This window comes from Lagopus muta, chromosome 8 (assembly GCF_023343835.1).
Source record: "Lagopus muta isolate bLagMut1 chromosome 8, bLagMut1 primary, whole genome shotgun sequence".
In the NCBI taxonomy this organism is placed as follows: Eukaryota; Metazoa; Chordata; class Aves; order Galliformes; family Phasianidae; genus Lagopus; species Lagopus muta.
This window is the reverse complement of record NC_064440.1, coordinates 8549150-8569309: the sequence shown is the minus strand read 5'-3', so window position 1 is coordinate 8569309 and position 20160 is coordinate 8549150. Positions and strand designations below refer to the sequence as shown.

The window sequence follows — 20160 nt, the reverse complement described above, 5'->3', positions numbered from 1 at the left end:
CACGCCCGCACCCCCGCCTACCCCGTTCCAGCCGCGCGGGTCCCTCCTCCCCTCCGCCTCAAGATGGCGGTTGCCCGCCTCCCGGAGATGACCGTTACCGCCACGGAGCTCAGAGCCCGCCCTCCGCTCCCTTTCGGCCGTTTCCCTTCCTTTCCTGTTCTTCCTTTCCACCGGCGGATCGCTATGACGGAGGTACCGCGGCAGTGACACAAAGCGGCGCCGACGCAAAGCACCCGGCGCCCGCCCCGCCGCGTTCGGTTCCTTAGAAAGCACAAATCCGGCTGGCTGGCAGCCGTTCTCCCTTCTAACGGCCATCGGTACGACCGGAGCGTCTGCGCGCTGTTTGCATGCCGATCCTCAGCGATCCTCAGGTTTCTGCCTCTTCCCAGCTGCGGCAGGAGGAAGCGGAATGGGAGACGGTGAACGCGCTGCTGCTGCGCCATGGAATGCAGCCCCTGAGCATCGCGGCGTCCCCGGGCGGCGGCGGCGCGCCAGGTAAGGAGTGCTGCTGGTGGGGGTTCCGGGGCAGCACACCTGAAGTCACGAGGCGCTGCTGAAGCCATCGGTTCCAAAGGGTAACGGAGATGCGATCTTCAGGTACCGAAAGCCTTTGGTTAAGGCTTTGTTTGTGATGTGTGCTTCCAGATGTGATTGCTTTGGACGGTCAGGCCTCTCTAGGAATAAGACTTGCATTAAAAACGTTGTTGGAAGACACTGACCGACAACAGAAGATGATGTATGGGCTTATGGAGAGCAATCGTAATCTTAGGTAAGGTGCTGTGAAGGGAATTTACAGGTAATGCAAAACAAACAGCACTGTCGCTGTTTACTGTCATATCTAAGGCCAAAGACCTTTTTTTCTGGAGTTTTTTGTCCAATATGCAGCAATATTCTGCATAAATATCTGCATAAAAGATATGCTTGAGCTGTTGTCTTAACTCCATCTGCTGTCACTTCCCATAGCGGCGTCTTTCCTGTGCCTGCTGCTGCAGGCTGGCACATCAGATAACTGATGTCATCAGTTAACTGGGCACCGTCAGATAACATTTGCCAGGCCTGTGCTTCTTTCACTGCACTTAGTGAAATGAGTGTAATTTAAGTCAAAGATTTATGTTTCTAGAGATGAGGTACGACAGGAACGAGGTCGAGCATCTCGAGAAGAGAAAAGGGCTAATGAATTGGAAAACGTGGTGGAAAACATTAAATCAAAAATCCGTCAGCTGGAAGATGAGACAATAGCTAACGTTTGCCGGCAACAGAATCAGGTCAAAGAACTTCAGAAAGATCAGCTGGTTTCCCAGGTAACTCAGCACTCAGCTTTTGACTTGTTTTGGCAGCTGTAGAAGTATACACGTTGGTCCAAATACACATCAGTCTCATGTCAAAGTTAGTACACTATTTTTAGCTAAGATTTTACATTTCATGACTAATTTTCTAATAATAAATTAGGAAAATATATGAACCTTTCTTCCGCTTTTGGTTAAGCTTCCTTGGGACCAAGTGCCTGTGTTGGCAGGTGGAGCACCATCTCCAGCTTGTTAGAATAATTTCAGAATGCTCCTGTTATCTCTTCGCAGGCAAAATACCAACAGCAGCAGCAAAAGCTGCAAGAACAGGAGGAGATTATTGCTCGTTTGCAGAGGGAGCTGTGCAAAGCTGGGGAGGAGGAGCAGCAGCGTGTTGCCACTCAAACCAAGATGTTCTGCCGGTTTTGCAAGAGAGCTCCCAAGTCCCTTCTAGATCAGCAGTAAGAAATTTTGTTATATTGGTGAATGACTCGTAACAGTAAATGAATACATGGATTTAAAGTGACTGTTCTTGATACTTACATGGAAAAAAGTTGTCGATCTTAGGAGTGCAAGCTGAATAAATGCATGGCAGAAGATAAAAATCTCAGCCTCTGTATCCAGTAGGTGTCAGCAAAGAGGGTGGAATGGTTTGTTCTGGAAATTGCATTTGCTATGGTGATTTTGTTAACGTTTTAGAATGTAAATTTAAACAACAAAGCAAAAAGCAGTAACAACAAAGTCAGTTTGGGAAAGCAGCATTTGTGACTGCTAACTGCATGCATGCTTTCCAGGCACTTTGTGCAAGTTCTGAAAGTATTCTAAGCCTACGTGTCCTGCAAGAAAATCTCCATCCTTCAGCTATAGTCAGAGATTCGACAACTTACAGGCCTCAGGTGGCTGTTGCCTTATTGTGCTAGTGTAGCTTGGTCTGTCCAGGTCTGCCTAGGATGTTTACCTAGGAGAAATTTTAGAGGGATTATATGTGTCCCTGTGACTGTTTCTTGTGCCCTCCTTAAACAACAAAAAAAGAAGCACTGAGATTGGTTCCCTGGCATTTTTTACCTGTATATTCAAAACAGAAAATCTCAGAGTGCTTTGAAAGGAAATGCAGTTTCTCACCCATACATTTTTTCTATGGCTTTATTTCCTTGCAGCTACTTCCTTAGAAAGCACCTGTAGTTTCGCTGGAAGTGGAAGTTCTTTAGGCTGTGTCTGACCTGTGCTCTTCTATCACCTCCAATGGTCCCTGCAGCCCTACAGCTCAAGAATGTGCCAGCCTGTTAAGCTTGCTGTGTGAACATACCCACGAGATGTGGGGGTTGTCAGAAGGATTTAGCTTTGGTCTCCTCTTGAGTCATTTTGCCACTTTTAATCTAATAGACAGTTAATGTCTCTACATTTCTTTTTTGGAAAACTGTGACTGATATGAGAGAGAAGGGTCACTTTTAAATACAGTGCAGCTGTATAAGCTATCCTATACCAATAGGTCAGTAACAATATCTTAAATTTGAAATACCATTTTCCCTTTTTCAGGTTTCTTTGTCTAATTGATTACTATGAATCTCAAATTAATCAAATGAAAAAGGAGCTAAGGTGAGTCTCATCTAATGCCTTGTGGTCCTACAGCTCAAAGTTTTCTTTCTCCTTGCTGTTCTTAAAACTTGGAATGGCAAATGTTCTGTTTTCTAGATGTCACTAAAATATAAAAAAATACAGCCAAGGCCTGTAATGATCTTGGAAGTTTGGATTAATTCTGGAAATAGCTCTCAGTCAGTCTGAGCAGCTGCTCAGTCAGGCCAGTGCAGCCAGGAGGGCGTTGTATTTAGACATTAGCTATAATCCTTTGTTTGTTTTTCTACTTTTCCTTTTGTAGTGGTTTACAGGCAGCACTGCTGCATTAGCTATGCTCGATTCACTGATTTCCTAAAAGAAAGGAGGGGAAAAAAAAAAAAAAAAAAGGAATGCCAGCTTCTCAGCTCCACCACATTGCTTACATGATGCAGAGCAACAATCAGATGCCTGAGAGACATTCCCATAATTTGAGATTATCATCTAGAAAACTGAAATTGGATTTGCTTGCACTGTAATTTATCTTCAGGAATAAATGTACTCAATTAGTATATGAAACATCTTTCCAGAATAATAGAGAAGACCATGACAGTGTTTCTATTCTGATCATAGTTCGATTTATGGAAATTTTGTCACATGTACCTGCAAACTAAACAACCTTGGATCTTTGTGGCAATTGAATTGCAATAAGCTGAAGCAATTAATTTTCCCTGATAGGCAGTATAAAAAAGCTGAAGATCATATACAGAGAGAAGTAAAAAGCAAAGAAGAATTCTTAAATCTAGATGCTACTCCGAATTACAGAGCACTGCTCACGGTATGGAACTGCTAAGAATAAGTCCATGCATATCTCTAACGGTAACCCCTGAAGAGCCACATAAAAATGCATGTGTGTTTGGTTTCTGTCTGCTTGTTCTTATCTTCAAAGTTTGTAAACTCACTGGGCAGCATTCACTGTCTTCATCTCAATATGCAAAGATTTAGTACTTTGTTGAGTTCTCTGCTTCTCTACCTGTGGGCTAGTACAGCAGGCTCTTGATCTTAAAGAGGTCTGTTTCCTCACCTATGCTGTCTTACTATATAGAGCAAATGGGAATCTTTCTTAACACCTGACATGCTTGAAAGTGTTCAAGTTTGTTGATTATGGAATGAATGAAATAAAAGAAATAACACAATGTATGCTGCAGTCTTTTCAGAGTCAGCTTGTTGAAACAAAAGCCAGGAATGAACAGCTTTTGCTTGAAAATACAAATCTCAAGAAAGATTTGGAAACAAGGTGAGAAAGGATGAATATCATTTTTAAAAGCACATCACTAGACTTTGCTGTACAAATAAGGAAACTGAAAGAACAGCAACTGTGAAAATGTTGCGTTAAATCTGTCTTTAAAATCCATTCATAAAATAATTGCATCATGTTGGACAACTGCATTGATACTTGCACTTCATTCAGTTAAAGCAGTAAAAAATGCATGTGGGCAAAATTGTTCTTTCCACTGGCAGTATTACTGCCAAGCCTGATTTCCACTTAAAACCTGCTGGACAGGGTAGAGAAGCAGATGGTTTTAGTAAGAAAGCCTGAACCAGCAAAATAGGTTTAGGTGCTATAATATATCTGTATTACAGTTACTGCCACACAGAAATGTAGAATTTCATTTCCAGAATGAAGTTATGGCACTACAAGAGCTTTCTTACTTTTTCGCTTGGCTGAATTTTATAGCTGTCTTTCAATGCAAGATAGATAATATGGTATGTTTTCTTTCCAACAGGCCAACTGCACAGGAATTAAAACTCTACAAGCACCGAGTGAAGAAACTAGAGAAAACTTTAAAGAAAACTATCCAGTAACTATTTTTCTTCAGTATCTTTCATGAATCCTCTGAACTATATAAAGGCAAAGATGCTCTGCAACCAATCACATAGATAGCAGCTTACAAAGCACGTACCTTATCACCACTGTCCATTAGAGCCTGGTTCGTGGGCAGCAAATGCTTCTGCATCTCCAAAGACACCCTATGCATCTCTGAAGTGGTAGCATGGCATCCAAACTGGTGCACAGCACTGTCTCTTAGTTCCATTTTGTCTTTTGGGATGGGAGTGTTACCATGGGCAGTATGGGCAGGACCAAACTCTGTTGTCTGCCCCTTCTGTGAGCTGTAAAGCAAGTTATTAGCTGCATTGTGGATTGAGAGTATTGTGAGAGTTGGTGAACTCTTGAAGATACCTGAAGTTATGTCCATATTATCCTTAGAAATTTATTTTTTTTTTCCCCCCTCTGGATCATTGCTTAGAAAATACTTTAAAGATAACAGAAATCTACTACTGACAAAGTGTCAGTCTGGAATTTCACTTAATTATTTGTGTACATGTGCACTGAATGCTACATATTTTTAGCACTATACATTATCTGAAAAAGATACTGCTTTAAAAATTTTCACTTCTTTGTTTTACATTCTGTCTATTTAAATGGCCTTTTCACTCATGCAGTGAGTACAATTCAGTAGTTTCAGACTGAAAGCCATCCTACCGTATGTATTTGGCCTACTGATGACCTACTGTATGTATTTGGCATGCAGGTCTTCAGGGAACAGTACCAGAGAAAGAACAGAAGAAAAGAAAGAACCTGGGAGTATTGCAGAGGATCAGCTGCACGCAGTTTGCCAGCAGTACTTACAGGTATGCCAACTTCATTGGCACTGTGTATATTTAGCACTTTCATAACAAAATATGAGTTTTACTTAATTGTGTAAACTGAAGCATGCTCTTTTGAATCCTGGAGAACATAACATGTAATGTTCTGGCTATGGCAGTTGATGTAGGCTACCTTAATGTAAACTACCTAAAGTTACAACAGAGGAGAGACTAGCTTGGCAAACCTCCAGTTGGTGGTTTAGCCTGAATTCTCATCAGGATGGAGGACAAAGATCATGGTCCTGTGCAAAGCATACCTTTCTGTTACGCTTTTAAGAACTGCTGAGGAGATAGAAGCTTCTTATTTTTCTTTAAGTAAAGAAGGAGCAAATATAGTAAAGCTTAGCAAAATATAAACTGTGGAAGTAACAAAGTTGTGAGGAGATAAACAGAATATTCCCTGAATGGGAAGTCTACTTGTGTTAACTTTTACTTTTCTTCTACTTAGTATCTTTTTAAATCTATGACGTATTGAGTGCATCTACAAAAGTCATTGATAGTAACTTACTGGAGGTATTTATGATTTCTTGTTTAGATTATTTGACTGGTGGGGGCGAATTTATAATAACATGCTTAGTTTGAGCAATAACTTTTTTTCTGTCTGTTATTGAAGGTGTTGTCCAATATTGACTCTATTATACGAAGTCCAAGAGCTCCTCCATTAATATATAAGCGCAGTAAAGGGCCAGTGCAAAATTATATTAAGGAGAATGGACAGGAATGTGGATTTGAACACCTCCCACTCACTATAGAAATGTGGGCAGATCAGCTAGTGGCCCTAAAGGTAATGCACTCTCATGCTTGGCTTTGTATTCCTCCTTTAGTCTATTGAAAATCTCACAGTGCTTCTTTATCCATTGCAAAGTGTTCTTGTGTGTTAGTTTTGTTGTCTGACCTAATGTTAAATGGACAGAATATTTAAGCAGTTACTACAATAAGCCCTTTATCCTTTGTTTTAAAAGGATTTGCACAGGTCATTGAGAAAACTGTCCCTGGAATTGGTGCCTTGGCACATCACGGATCCACAAGATAACAGAGAATCCATACGAGTTCAAGACCTTCAGCTCATAGTAGATACAGTGTTAGACGAAATAGAAAACAAGGAAAAGGTAATTCTTCACATGCTGTTGACTTCTGCATTTCAAAGCCTTTTGGGGTTTAAGAAATAGCTGTGTGAAGAGATCCAATACTCCAAGACTACTTTCACATAATGGATAAATTCACCCTGGGGAAGACTGCTTTAATGAAGGTCTTTTGACCATGAATTTGCATTGCCCTGTAGTGCTAGATATTATCCTGTTCCATCTTTTTCTCAGTCAGCATTCAGAATACATAAACAGACTTAATAAACAACAGAAAACAAAGCTTCCAAAAGAATATTTTTTCATAAGAGTACTTTTGGTTTGCTGGATATATCTCTTGAGATTTAAGGATATTTGAAATGCTTTGATTTACTAATGGAAGTTACACCTGTTTTTCTTTGTAGACTAGTTTTAAAAAATATCTCATGGTTTAAAAGAATCCTTGCTTTGCTAAGCAACAATTTAGAAAAGTTACCCTTTCTGTTTTCTGCAGAACAGCCAGACACCATCCTTATCAACACTGTTTGCCATGGTCTCTCACTTCCAGAAGTTGTTTGATGTGAATTCTCTGAACGGCATTTACCCACGAATGAATGAGGTGTACACAAAACTTGGGGAACTGACCAATGCAATGAGAAATCTTCATGAGCTTCTGGAACTAGGTACAGGCTTATCACCTAGCACTTGTTCAGGCTATTTCCAAAGGGAAAGCTTTGTTTTATGAGCACTGACTTACTAATCAAATTTCACACTCTATTTGAAACGCAAGGTTTTTTTGTTTGTCTGTTTTAACTTGTTTTAGAATAACAGATAAATAATCTTTGCTCTAGATTTCTCCTTAGTAACTCATTCAAAGGTATGTCCAGTCCTGAAGAACTTCCCTCTTACAATCCTAAAGGCCTACTTATTTTTTAACTATTCAGTGTTAAGAACTAAGTGCCACCAGTAGTCAGAGGCCTGTGTAGTTTCATTCTCTTCTGGTTTTGCACTTCTGAAGAACAGCAGCTGCTAATCTTCCCTGAGCTCATGGGTTTAGAGGCTTGGCTGTGCTGCAGGATACAGCCAGAGGGAAAGGCTCCTGAACTACTGAGGCCTTTGAAGCCTCATTCAAAAGGGAAGCAGACTTCCTGCCTGCCACCAACAACAGGAGGTGAAGAAGCTTCCCATCTCCCTAGTAATTACAAAGCAATGGAGTTCCGTCACCTTCTCCACAAATAGTTCCTCTGAAACTGAGTGTGGAAAGGACAAAGAACCTGATAACCTTTTTACCTTTCATCACAGTAGCCAAAGCAGGTTAAAACAAGCAAACAGAACAAGTTCTTGCTGCTAACAAAATATCAGGGAACAGGTTCCTTCTATGAGGTACTTCTGTTGTGCTACAGGAAGCCAATGAATACCCTCTCTGCATACAGTGGCAGTTGACTGCTTTCCAGTGACAGTATAGGACAGACTGTAGTACCATTTCAGTCAAGAAAATATCTAGCTTTGTCATGTTTTTAGCTACTGAAGGATTAATGAGAGATTCCTTCCTCCCAGTAGTATCAGTGTATTTCTCAACACAGGCATTTTGTTTTCTGTGAATGATGAAACTTGTATGCCTAAATACATGAAAGTTCAATAAATTCTGGGCACTTGTAAGAATTATGTCTTCTTTCCCTGTTGTTACTCTTACCAGAAGCATGAAGTCTTTGTTTTCCAGATAGTTCAGTTCCACCCACAGTGGTGGTGGATACTGTTGGGAAACTGTGTGACATAATTAATGAGAATGTGACTGAACAACTACAGAGGCTTCTGGGGACCCAAGACATCCACAGGTATTTAGATCTGTTCCACTGGCAGCAATTCTGCAAACAGGAATCTTAGGAATTGAAAGAGCTGCATAAGATTGATACTGGAAGAGATTTTAATCACTTGCTACACAGGCAGCTAGCTGTGACAGTAAAGGATTGACTACTAACCTACATGGAACAAATCTTGAACACTTTCAAAAGGGTATTGGTGGTAAATAAAAAAAAATTAAGGTTCCCTTAGCACTAGCTTGTTGATTTTCATGGATACAGTGATCAAAAAAGCCTCTTAAGCTTATGTTTCATAAGGAGACATAGCAAGTGCTGCATGTTGGTGGGGATATGAAACTGCTTTAAGGTTGTAATACTGAAATGTATTAGTTGCTGAGAGAATGTACACCTCAGGCTTCCTAGAAATCTTTCGGGTGCTGGACAAATCTTATTATCAAGTGATGAGAACATAGAGGTGATAGCAAGCTGTAAGAGCTTGCATTCAGAATGTGCTGTACAAACATACAAAGATACTAACTGCAGCAGTAAATTTTAACAGGCAAAGTTAACAACACCGACACCATCAACCTTTCTGTGCTCCTTGCAGCTTTAACTATAGACAAGCTGCATATAATATTCTTGCCTCCACCTCTGTAGCAGTTATACTGCCTGGGGTGGCTGATATATTTAGCATATATATATATAGGCTGCTGCTCCAGTCCAAAAATTACATGACATGATACAAGTAGGAATAGAAGAATGTATACTGGGCAGAAACAGTGAAATCAGAGATAATCTTTTGACTTTTAACAGTTGTTGGCTGCAGGTTTCAGAATGTGAGGATGCATTTTTGGTGTAGGTGCATTTGTATATAATAAGTAACAGTATTTTCAGAAAGCAGTGACACTGTATGGCAAAACAGACAAGAAAATGAACTTAATATGTTCTTACATTTTTGAGATAATGGTCTTACTTACAAATTTCAGTATCATCAATAAGCTAGAAGAACACGAATGCTTCTTTCCACCGTTTCAAGCTCTCATTCAAGATTTGCTCTCTCTTCTAGGTAAGTAGCATTTGCAAGTTGTAATTATCTTCAAACAAAGTTCCCTGCCAGGACTTTAAATAGCTAACACACTTTGTTTACTCCTGGTGTGCAAAAAAACATAAGGGAAGTGTGAGAAAAGGTGCTTCTCCTTGCCTTGCTCTCCTCTTTTAAGAAAGTGTCTGAAATAACTAGGTCTTCATTAAAAATAGGGTCAATTACATTCAACCATAAGACTTAGAAGCTAAAATAACTTTTTTCTTCCCCCAAAAGCATTAAAAGGTTTGAGGAATTTATTCTCTGCAGTAGTTTTTTGCTGACATTTCTAACATTTCTATTCTATGTATTTTAACATTTAATCTAGAATTTTGGTTGGACTTAGAGGTGTTCTGTATACATCTCATACAAATTTGCTTTTCATTCTGTTTCAGAGATCAATAACCTGGATGATATTTTACCTACTGTACGAAAGCTGAAGTTGGTAACTAGTTAAGAGTTAGTTTGGTCAATCCTGGGAAGACTTAACCTGTGAGGTGGCCTGTTGATTCACATGCCATTACAGCTACCTCTAATCTCTGTTATCTAATGAACAGTTTCAGACTTTTGGATATATAAATAAAAATTTGGCTTTGCCACTGCATTCTTTTAGTTTCTCTGCATTCTTACACTGAACATGAAACAAGAAAAATAACCACAATAACCTGTTCTGTCCTGGAGAGAGAACCAATACATACTGTGTTCATCTAGGAAACTGAGGCCAGCACAAAAGCAAAAACCACAAAACCACTTACCTTTCTGAACGTTGCTCATCAGCAGGTATGAGATGACATTGCTCAAACTGCCTTTAGATGTAATACTTCCATTATTACTTTGGTTGTCTTGAGAGCCTATTTTAAAATGATGTTTACATCTTCAGCTAGGTTTGGGATTTGAGTTAGGGACTGTCCTCTGTTCAAGTACTACATGATTTCACGCTTCCTGCTTTGTGCTGTTGCTCAGTGAATTTATTTGTTTTTCTGGTTATGGATTTAAATACACTGGGTTAATGTAATCTAGGCTGAAAATATTCTAAGCCTACTTCAGAAAGTGATTTATTGCTTTTTGCCTGGAAGGGATTTGAATTTACCACGCTCATATTCTACTGTCACTTTTAGAAGGGCATAGATAAAGTTCCTTAAGCAAGACATGTCAAAGTTTATTGTAAACAAACAGGTACACCAAGCTTCCAAAAATATTTTGGTATATTTCATTCCAATAAAGCTTAGTCCAAAACTCTGCTGTTCCTCAGGCAGAATGATTTACTATCAAGGCTTATGATATGCTGAAATGTTGTAACAAAGAACAAAACATGTTAAGGCTTTACAAACTATAACCTTTATGACATCCTGGCAAACTGATCTCCCTGCTTTTGGAATCTCATCATATGCAGACCCGCAGCCACAATCTGCTAAGATGCTTTTCAGAAGCAGAATATCAATTTCTTGGTTTCTCAAGAACTGCTATTGGTCTTACAGTTTATTTTAATCGGTTCTGTAGCCTTACAGATGAAAGATGCTGTTTAAAAATTGATTCTTCTAGAAGTGTAATGCTTTCATATATCGTTAAAATGACATGAATAGGCTCTTAGGGAAATGAAACGGAGAACAAAGTAATCACACACAGCTGGCAACCTAAAAATATCTCCAGGTCCAACACTTCCTTAGGAGCGTATTCATATGTAAGGATTCTTGGGGAGGAGATACACCAGAAACATCAAGAACAAATGATTTGTTTTTAGAGAGAAATTATTCCCACAGTTTTTTGTTTTGTTTCCTTTCTTTTTGTTTTACTTCATTGAGAACTCATGTCAGTAGGATCATTCAGGGCACATGTCCTGAGCAGCAGATGGCTTCAAGTTTGCAGTGAATGTTTCAAAACACTTCAATTACAAAAGAGATATGTACAGTCAATACAAAGCTTAAAAATTAATAACTTATGTACATGAGAAGAAATCAGTTTTTCTTGCGTCTACTTCTTGTCAGCTCATACCTGCAAGACAGATACAGAAAGCAGTTTAAGACTTTCTTTAAAGAGTATAAACTGTCATAACAGAGAACTTGGGCTGCTTTATTGCTTGTGCTTCATAGGCGGGAGAATGGCAAAGGAGGCTTCAGAGATGGCCTCAAACTTCAGCCCTTTACCAGGAACTCTGGATGAGTCATTTTTCTCCTACTGCCGTAATTGCTGTATACTTCCATGAGACACACAGAAGCTGGGCATGGGGAGCTTGGTTTCCCTACACTGCTGACCACACTACTGGGAAGCTGCTGGGCTACACTCACTGCATTCCTCCACCTCCTTCACTGAAGGATGAAGGAAGAATGACTGCCATTAACCTGAGACTGAGAAGGAGAGAAAAGAAATGGTTCTTAATCTTTGCCTCAGACCAGTACTTAAGATTGACGTCTGAACCATAATGAACATACAAGCAGAACTGTGAGTGGCTTATTAAAACAGCTTCTAAAAATGCTTTGTAATTAGCTTTTTATCATACATATATATTGCTAATCAGAGTATTAATTTAGCTAAGATCTTTATCCAAGTCATTTGTTGCAAATTTACTTTAATAAACATAATTCTTTATTTATGTAACCCAGTGGTTTTTATGCAATTCAAAATATGCTGAAGACAGAATAATTGACGAGGAAGCCTCTTATTAAAACCCTTTCACAGGATAGATATCATGCTATTAACCAGATTAACATAAAGCTTAGATAAAACTACCAGATTAATTCCAGTTAGTCCTGCACTTGCAGGTAAAACATTATTGTTGCTTACCAAAAGACACAGCCTTTCTGCCATCACCCCAACAACACTCATACAGTCTCTCAGCAAAGCCATTATTAGCAGGTTAAAAGATGAAACAAACTTACCACTGTGTAAAACCCTTGATTAAATCCTCCTGTGACAAATCAATCCGCACCTTTAAAAAACAAAGTTTTATTGGTATATATATATAAAAATATGTACATAAATGATGTACATGTTGATGAGCTAAGTTAGCACTCTTCCACATCAACTTTCAAGCTCTAAGGCTACAGGTGAGGCTCAAGGGAGATGAGACTCATGCATTCTCAGGATAAAGGCATTTAGCATCAACATTAAGACTCAGTTTCTTAACAGCACTGCTTGGAGATTTATCTGTCACTGAACACAGGATTCATGTTTGCTAGTCACAGCAAAATTCATGTACTGTTGGCAAATTCTGTGCTTTAATGACATCTTTCTCAGTTCTACATTTGCACTATTGGACCTATCCCCAGACAGACAGCTGGACATCCCAAGAAACACATTTCAATTTCAGGATGGCTCCTTTGAAATGAAGCAGCATTGCCTATCAATTACATGAGCCCATGTGAGATTCCAAGGTGATAAAGCCCAATTTCAGACTAAAGTTGTTTCCATGTTGCTAGTTCTATTACTCAGATTTAGCTACCAGAGTTGCAGTTCAGGATTACAGGATTCTCTCAAACTCTGCAATTCTATTTAAACCAGTAGCATAACTTGATTAAACTTACTTTTCCCAGCTCCTTTTTTTCCTGTGAAATGAATGGCCTGCTGTTTTTCACTGCAACATCCAGTGTCCTTCTCTTGACTTCTTCCAAAGATTCAAAAAATTCAAACCTGAAAGTAAAGTTTTGAAAGGAGTGACTTAAGTCAAATACTGAAGTCCTGTAAGTCTCAGTGGTCAAAATACAGCAGTTTTAACAGAGAAGGAACACAGCTTCATGGAACGACCTTTACAACCAATGAATCGCAGCCAAAGTTTGAAAAGGTTTTACTGTCCATTATAAACTTTGAGAACACTGGTGCCAACCACAGCTTTAGCAGAGTTTGAGGGCTGACTACAAAACATGTGAACACCGCCAATTCCCCACGGAACATAAAAGGCAATAATTTAGGTTTTATTAACACTGTAAGAAATTTCTTCCAAGTCAGCTTCTTCCATGACAGCCTGCTGGTCAGACCATGCCAGGGGGATGAAGGAAAGCGTGCATCCATGATGAAATGCTGTTTAACAACCATTTTTACCCTTCATGGGAGATCAGCATGTTTTCCATTCAACTTTTATTACTCAGAGGAAATAGCCATGCCAATCCCCCAAGTTTACAAAGTAGGCTTATACCACATTAAGAGAAGACAAAGAAATAAACCTGTAGCAATTAAATTCTTCATGGCTCTGACTCATGGCTCTGGCACACATCATCAAATGTCACGTCAATTCTGTCCATGTTAAATCATTCAGGTTCTGCCCACCTGAATAGTTCCTCCTCAAGTCAGAGTTGTAAAACAGGTAATGTGTTTTGGAGCTAAGTATTGCTCAACCTATTACACTTAATTGAAGATGTACAGGACATGCCAATACTAGGGATGAGGAGGAGGATCCTGCTCCCAACACCAGTGCTGGCACTAAGTGTGTACAGTTCACGAGAACAGGCTGAATTACCCAGGATCACATTCAAGTGCATACCTTCATTTACATACTGCACTAGAACTGCCTCTCAGACAAACTCTACTTCTAATTAAGTGCTACTGCCATTAGTTTTATACAGAACACGTTCCTCTTCAGTGGCAAACCTGTAGAAGTGTCAGCTATCAGCACAGAGGTGGCAACACATTAAGTTGCTCCCAGCAGCACTCAGTGATGGCATCCATCTGTCTCAAAATGCTTTGTATATGCCTGCCTTTGACTTTTGAAAAGACGTCAGATGAAACATCAAGCAAAGAAGTATGAACAGAGAAGTAGGCTTTGGGAGGTACTCACATGGAAAGATTGCCTCTGAAGTGACATGGAGTTAAATATGTTGAAGGGAATGTCTGTATGCAAAGAAGAAAGTGCAGTGTGCATCTGCTAGGGTCAGGAAAGGAGGAGGGAAGATGTGACAGTATTGTATGCAGAGCAAAGTCCATTTAAAGAGCTTATACACAGGTACAGTGCCATTTCTCTCCCAAGACCTGTAGATGTTCACAAACCAATCATTAAAGCGCAGCATGTGCACACCTTCTGTGAGCCCTTGCACTTCACAGAGATTGTAACATAATTCATGAATTACAATCAATGTTTTCTTACTTTTCATCATACTGGGGGTTCAGGGTTTTTTTCTTAACAGAAGTCTTCTTCCTACTTGTCCATCTTCTATCTGGAAGCAGATATATACGGACATATGGATCCACTCCACGATTGGAAGAGGGTATTAAGTTTCTGTTAAAAGAAAAATGGTGTTGACAAGCAAGGCAGCTTCTCCCACTGTATGCATTTTAATTCCCTGTCTTAAAATCAGACCCACCCTTCATGGATTCATGAGCTAAATGCATTTATCACGGGAGCTGAAACATAAGCAAATTAAAATCTTATGGATGACAAGATAAATTCCACTACTGAACTCATGGGTTCCTAAATTGGCATTTACAACATCAGTCAGAGGTGTCAGTCCTTGTCACGACATTTAAATCTCCTTCAGACATCCCAGGACAAGTGTCAGTTCTCAATAGCATTCACTTTGGCCAGGCAGGTTACACTTCATGTGGTTCTGCTCCAGCTTTCCTGACACAAGCTCAGAGAGCTCCTTCCCTCTTTCATGCATATAGAGGCAAGCAATTGCCAGCATTACCTGCAGCCATTCACCAGCACAACAAGGCTCTGCCGTATGGAGGCATAGCGCACTGTGAGCTGAATCTCTCCCAGAGGCATTTCTGTCCCGCTGTAAGACAGGTACACAGCAAAAGCTTTAAACACAGGTATCTAATAGACCATATGCATAAACCTTACAGCATGAAACAACACACGAGCTCCACAAGTTGGTGATGCATTTTCAACTAGAACCAATTCTCAGTGCACTGCTCCTCTTTATGACATCTTATGGCAGTTGGACCACAGAAACAACACTCCTGTTGGTGCCAGCTCTGTCTGCCTTCTGCACAGAGCCTTGTCCTCAGACCCGAAGTATAAGTAGCCAGAGAACAGCACCCAATTGGCCTGCTGTAGATGGAGCAGCAAAGCACAGATCAGCATGTGTTTTGTATGCTGTCTGCATACTAATGGATGCTTACATATGCAGAATGGGTTCTTTTCTACATCTCATTCTGCATGTTTCCAAAGTGATTTCAAAATCAAGACATTATTTTAAAATGGTTTACCAATGGTTTATTGTCCAATTGTCCCTCTCTACTCGGCTCTTGTGAGGCCCCACCTGGAGTACTGTGTCCAGGTGTGGAGCCCTCAGTACAAGAAAGACATTGAGATTTTGGAAAGGGTCCAGAGGAGGGCGACTAAGATGATCAGGGGGCTGGAGCACCTCCCCTATGAGGACAGGCTGAGGGAGTTGGGCTTGTTCAGCCTGGAGAAGAGAAGGCTGCGGGGTGACCTCATTGCAGCCTATCAATACCTGAAGGGAACCTACACCCAGGAGGGGAGTAAACTCTTCAAAAGGGCAGACAACAGCAGGACTAGGGGAAATGGATCCAAGTTGAAGGAGGGAAGATTTAGGTTGGATGTTAGGGGGAAGTTCTTTACTAGGAGAGTGGTTAGGCCCTGGAACGGGCTGCCCAGGGAGGTTGTGGATGCCCCGTCCTTGGACGTGTTTAAGGCCAGGTTGGACGGGGTCCTGGGCAACCTGATCTGAATGTGTATGTTTGGTGGCCCTGCTAGGCAGGGGGGTTGGAACTACATGATCCTTGGGGTCCCTTCCAACCCGGGTGATTCTGTGATTCTGTGATTTATAAATGAAGTCTTGCTCAGAGCTAAAGAATTTACCAGTCACAAAGTATTAGATTAAGCTGATTCTACAGCCTGGAATTCACGTGTATGCAAGAGACACTTACAAAAAACAAACTTTCTCAAGAAGAGAACTATTCAACTGGAAGAACCACCTACTTATGAAGGTCCAGATTGCTGCTACTGAGTTCAAAGCAAGAGGAAGGCAGAGAACCCAGTGAAGTAACACTGGGTGCAAGCCTCAGTTCTTCTACAACTGGCAATGTGGGCACTACTGCTGCCCTGGTGTGCAATGCTGATGGCACACGATGCTCTAGATCTTGGTCACTCTCTGTCTCATCAAGACTGGCAACAGTTTCACTTGCTGCAGGCATTGCTGAACTGTTACTTGTGTCCAGGTCTTCACTGTCCTCTTTTTTTGGCTGAGATTCCCGCACAGCAGTGTCTTTGCTCACAGGAGGTACTTTTGAGACTTCTGGTTTTGGTGGGGAGACAAACTCCTGCTGGGTTCCACCTTTCTCCATGACATGCATGGGACCTTTCTTCGAGGCGCTGACACCAGTCTTGACTCTCTGTGGATCAGGTTCCTCAACATTCAAGGCCTAAAAATCACCAGGGAGAAAAAAATGAGCACTGCTGCTCAAACGCTGGCGTTAGATTTCATTACAGTGCGACTTAGAAAGCAGGAGACTGCATTTAGAGATGAAAGAAGGCTATGGAACTAGCTATTACATTGTCTTCCTTTGTCACACTGTGTATTTACTTGTGTAAACACTGTGAGAAAACAATCCTTAAGCACTAGAGCCTCTCACTGCTGTGCAGTTTTGATTTCCCAAATCAGATTTTCTCAGTTCCACTCTTTAACATCATGAGAAGGTTCTTGGCAATGCTGCTGCACTAAGCTTTGGGAAGCCTCAAGGCAGAGCTCTCATCTCCACCATCAATTGCAGCTAAGGATCTTGTCACACTTCACCTTTACTCACTTTTGAAGTAAAAATTGCATTTCTTCTCTCCTGCATTTCATCTTTTGCTTGGCTAGATTTGGAAGCTTTTCTGCTGGGAAAGCCAAGTGAAAACAGCAAACAACTTACCCGCAGCACAAGTTTAATTTTAATGAAGCTGTCTGAACTGGAATGGTCCAACTGAAATCTCTGATCCAGAGTCATGTTTGGGTCCTTAAGTAAGTGGGAGAGACATACCACTGATGTTCCCAGACAACTATCCTGATCCTTGTCTTTTATCTAGAAAAGAAAGGTTTTATTAGGTGACAAACTGGAAAGCACACTACAAGGAACAGCAAAACAAGAAGGCATTCCATACAGATCAAAATAAGCTTATTTACTTAGGAAATATCCCTTGTTTTGTACCAAGATACTATTAATTACTTGACCCTAGCACAAAGGTAGATAACAGCATCCCCTAACAGAACTGTCCACACAACAACACACACTCCTTCCACCTTTTAAGTAGGATGACCCCAGTAAATGCAGACAAAAAGAACCTGCACCAAAATCACATCCACTATGAAAGGCTTCCAAAGGAAGGGCTTTTCTCTCACCTCAACATGCAGTGATTGGGAATGAGCACTGTGGACAAAGAAGGTGAAAGCCTGGCCCCACTTGGGATCTTTGTTGAAATTGCAGGTCTGCAAGAAGAAGATTGTGGCATATATTTTTTAATGTGGTCTGTGAGCAACAAAGAATACTGTGGCATTGATCACTGGAGAGGGTTGCAGTGATATATTTATCTATTGTAATTGAGTGATGCTACATCCCAGCTATACACAGAGAATGAAATTCCCATGTCAGAAGTGTGCACAAGTGGAGTCTCTGGCAAAACCAGAACAAGCTGTGAGAGATGTGGAAATGCTGCAGAACAAGTCAGGTGAGCTGCAGTTGGCCCAAGTTGGTGTTGGCTGGACCAGCAGCTTGCCTCAGCTGCAGCAAAGCACTGCTTCCTTCCTCCCACCTCTCTACCCAGAGAGACAGAGCAATGTTTCCAGCCCACAGACACTCAGAGCCAGCTCACAAACCTGCAGCATGACAGCAAGGAAGGATAAGAAAGGTAGAGGGGCAGTTTGAAGGATGTAGAGCTCGTAGGAATAGTGGGAGGCTACAGCTCCAGAGCCATCCACTTATAAAGGAGCACACCCATGGGGCTCTGCTTGAGGCTGCTCAATACAACAGTTTCTTCTACCAGGTGACAAGTGCTGGCAGCAGGAGGAAAAGAGCGGGGGAAACTGGAAGTCTGACCTAACTGGGAAGAGGCAGGAGGCATGGCAGAGAAAACTGAAAACCAAAAGAGGTGAAAAAGCAAGCAGAACCCAATTTCTGGGTGAACAAAAACAAAGGAAAAAAGGTGGCAGTTCTAGGAGCTACTTGGAGTTTGTCACCTGAAAAATATTTAAGGAAAGCAGAAGAGTCAAACTTACCTTGCTTTTTTGAGTCTTGTTTCCTACCGTGAGCAGGACAAAGGAGGAAGGTTCTCGTTCTGTCTTCTGCCATTTAATACAAGAAGAAAAAAAAAGAACAATTTATAGATTACAGAAAGCAGGATCAAATCGCTACTCTTACTTGAAATACATGACTGGAAAGCTGGCAATAGTTTTCATATGTAGGACATCTGAAGAGCATGACATGCAGGAGAGACTCCAGCCATAACACAGCAATCTTACCTTCTGGCATCAAGAAATTACATTTAAGCCAGAGTTTTATGGGTTTAGGTTTCAATAGGTGAGCAGCTAATTGTTTATTAGAAGCTGCGAGGAAACAGGTACAGAAGTATTGAAGTATTGGCTTGTTGGCCAGTGGGGAGTTTTCATCATTCTGTGATGAAACAGGGCACTCAGAATTGGTTTCTTAGGCTCAGGACATGTTGCACAGCAGCTAGAAGAGAGCCTATAGAACCAGGCAAAAATTCCTTTCCAGAATTAGCAATACTGAACCTCAAGTACTATGCTCCTTCATACTAATGCTGCAGAGGCTTTGCCAACACCAAGGAGGTGGTTTTGCCACTAAAAAAAAAAAAAAAAAAAAAAACAAACAAAGAAAAGTGTATACAATAAAATTCAGAATTAAGGATTATCATATGCCATGTGTATCATGACATAGGTAACTCATGAAAATGTAAAGAACATATTTAGAAAGGGAGGGAAGCTTCATTCACTGCTCACAACTGTGGCTGTGTGTGGCTTGTTCAAGAAAACAGGGAGAAAGACATTCTTTCCTACATCTGCAGTTTTCACTACAGCAGCAAGATCCAGTATTTAGGGAGTTAAAAAGTAACTTAGAGGGGAGGCATGAATGACAAAATGACTTCCAAATCTCTGAGGATTCAGAGGTTAAAACAGAGAGAAGGAATCTGGTGGTTTGGTCTCCCACCCTTCTACTCCTAGTGGGGCAAAATGAAACAGCTTGGGATGGGAAGAACCCTTGAAGCAGCATGAAGGGTAGCATGACTTGGTCTGATGTTGGAAGCTTTCATTCTCCAATGTATAAACTTAATACAATCCCACACACAATCAAATATTTCTGTGCTGCATTCCCCATTTGATCACCTCTTATTAGTGCAAGGCTTCTCAATCACTACCTTGAACCTGTGGTCACAGATTCTGACAGTGGAAAGATTATTTCTTTATAACAGCTACTTTCAGTTGCTATGATACAATATAATCCAGAAGGTGGTTTAGAAAGCATGGAGGAAGAACATAAATTTTACCTTGAGGTACTTGTTATTTTTTATCTTCTTTGCTCCACATTCACCATTTGAATACTCGAAGTGGTTTTTCTGAATTTGTAAGAGTATTTAAAAACAATTAATTTGTGTGCTTTTTTTAAAAAGGGGGGGTTGGGAGTGAAGGCTGTCTGCATGTGTTTTGTACTTACTGGGAGGTTGAAAGCGCTGTCCAAGTAGACTATCAGAATTGCTGTAGACAGGCCCTTCTTATCCTGCCAAG

The 20160-nt window shown here is 40.7% G+C and overlaps 2 protein-coding genes across 5 annotated transcripts in view; one reads left to right on the top strand and one right to left on the bottom strand.

Annotated features, from left to right (window-relative positions):
- Window positions 1-204: 204 nt before the first annotated feature.
- Window positions 205-10091, top strand: CEP70 (centrosomal protein 70). 2 transcript variants are annotated; one of them, XM_048952656.1, is made up of 16 exons: window positions 205-317; window positions 390-495; window positions 646-769; window positions 1121-1301; window positions 1578-1747; window positions 2823-2882; window positions 3576-3675; window positions 4046-4134; window positions 4625-4699; window positions 5432-5531; window positions 6160-6330; window positions 6509-6655; window positions 7122-7290; window positions 8328-8442; window positions 9393-9472; window positions 9883-10091. In XM_048952656.1, exons 2-16 carry the CDS (start codon window positions 447-449, stop codon window positions 9942-9944), a joined length of 1692 nt encoding a protein of 563 aa, XP_048808613.1. In that variant the 5' UTR covers window positions 205-317; window positions 390-446; the 3' UTR covers window positions 9945-10091. The 2 variants fall into 2 exon arrangements, with proteins under 2 accessions (XP_048808613.1, XP_048808612.1); XM_048952655.1 differs by having other exon boundaries at window positions 222-495.
- A 1262-nt stretch (window positions 10092-11353) lies between these two features.
- ESYT3 (extended synaptotagmin 3) overlaps window positions 11354-20160 on the bottom strand; it is a 29279-nt gene continuing 20472 nt past the window's right edge. For all 3 annotated transcript variants that reach the window (XM_048952648.1, XM_048952647.1, XM_048952649.1), the window contains 11 exons: window positions 20090-20152; window positions 19923-19991; window positions 18637-18702; window positions 17764-17850; window positions 17297-17446; window positions 16365-16807; window positions 15103-15192; window positions 14562-14693; window positions 13009-13114; window positions 12364-12413; window positions 11354-11479 (listed from right to left, as the gene is read on the bottom strand). In XM_048952648.1, coding sequence (XP_048808605.1) covers window positions 11443-11479; window positions 12364-12413; window positions 13009-13114; window positions 14562-14693; window positions 15103-15192; window positions 16365-16807; window positions 17297-17446; window positions 17764-17850; window positions 18637-18702; window positions 19923-19991; window positions 20090-20152 — 1293 coding nt within the window. In that variant the 3' untranslated portion in view covers window positions 11354-11442. The remainder of the gene's footprint in view (window positions 11480-12363; window positions 12414-13008; window positions 13115-14561; window positions 14694-15102; window positions 15193-16364; window positions 16808-17296; window positions 17447-17763; window positions 17851-18636; window positions 18703-19922; window positions 19992-20089; window positions 20153-20160) is intronic.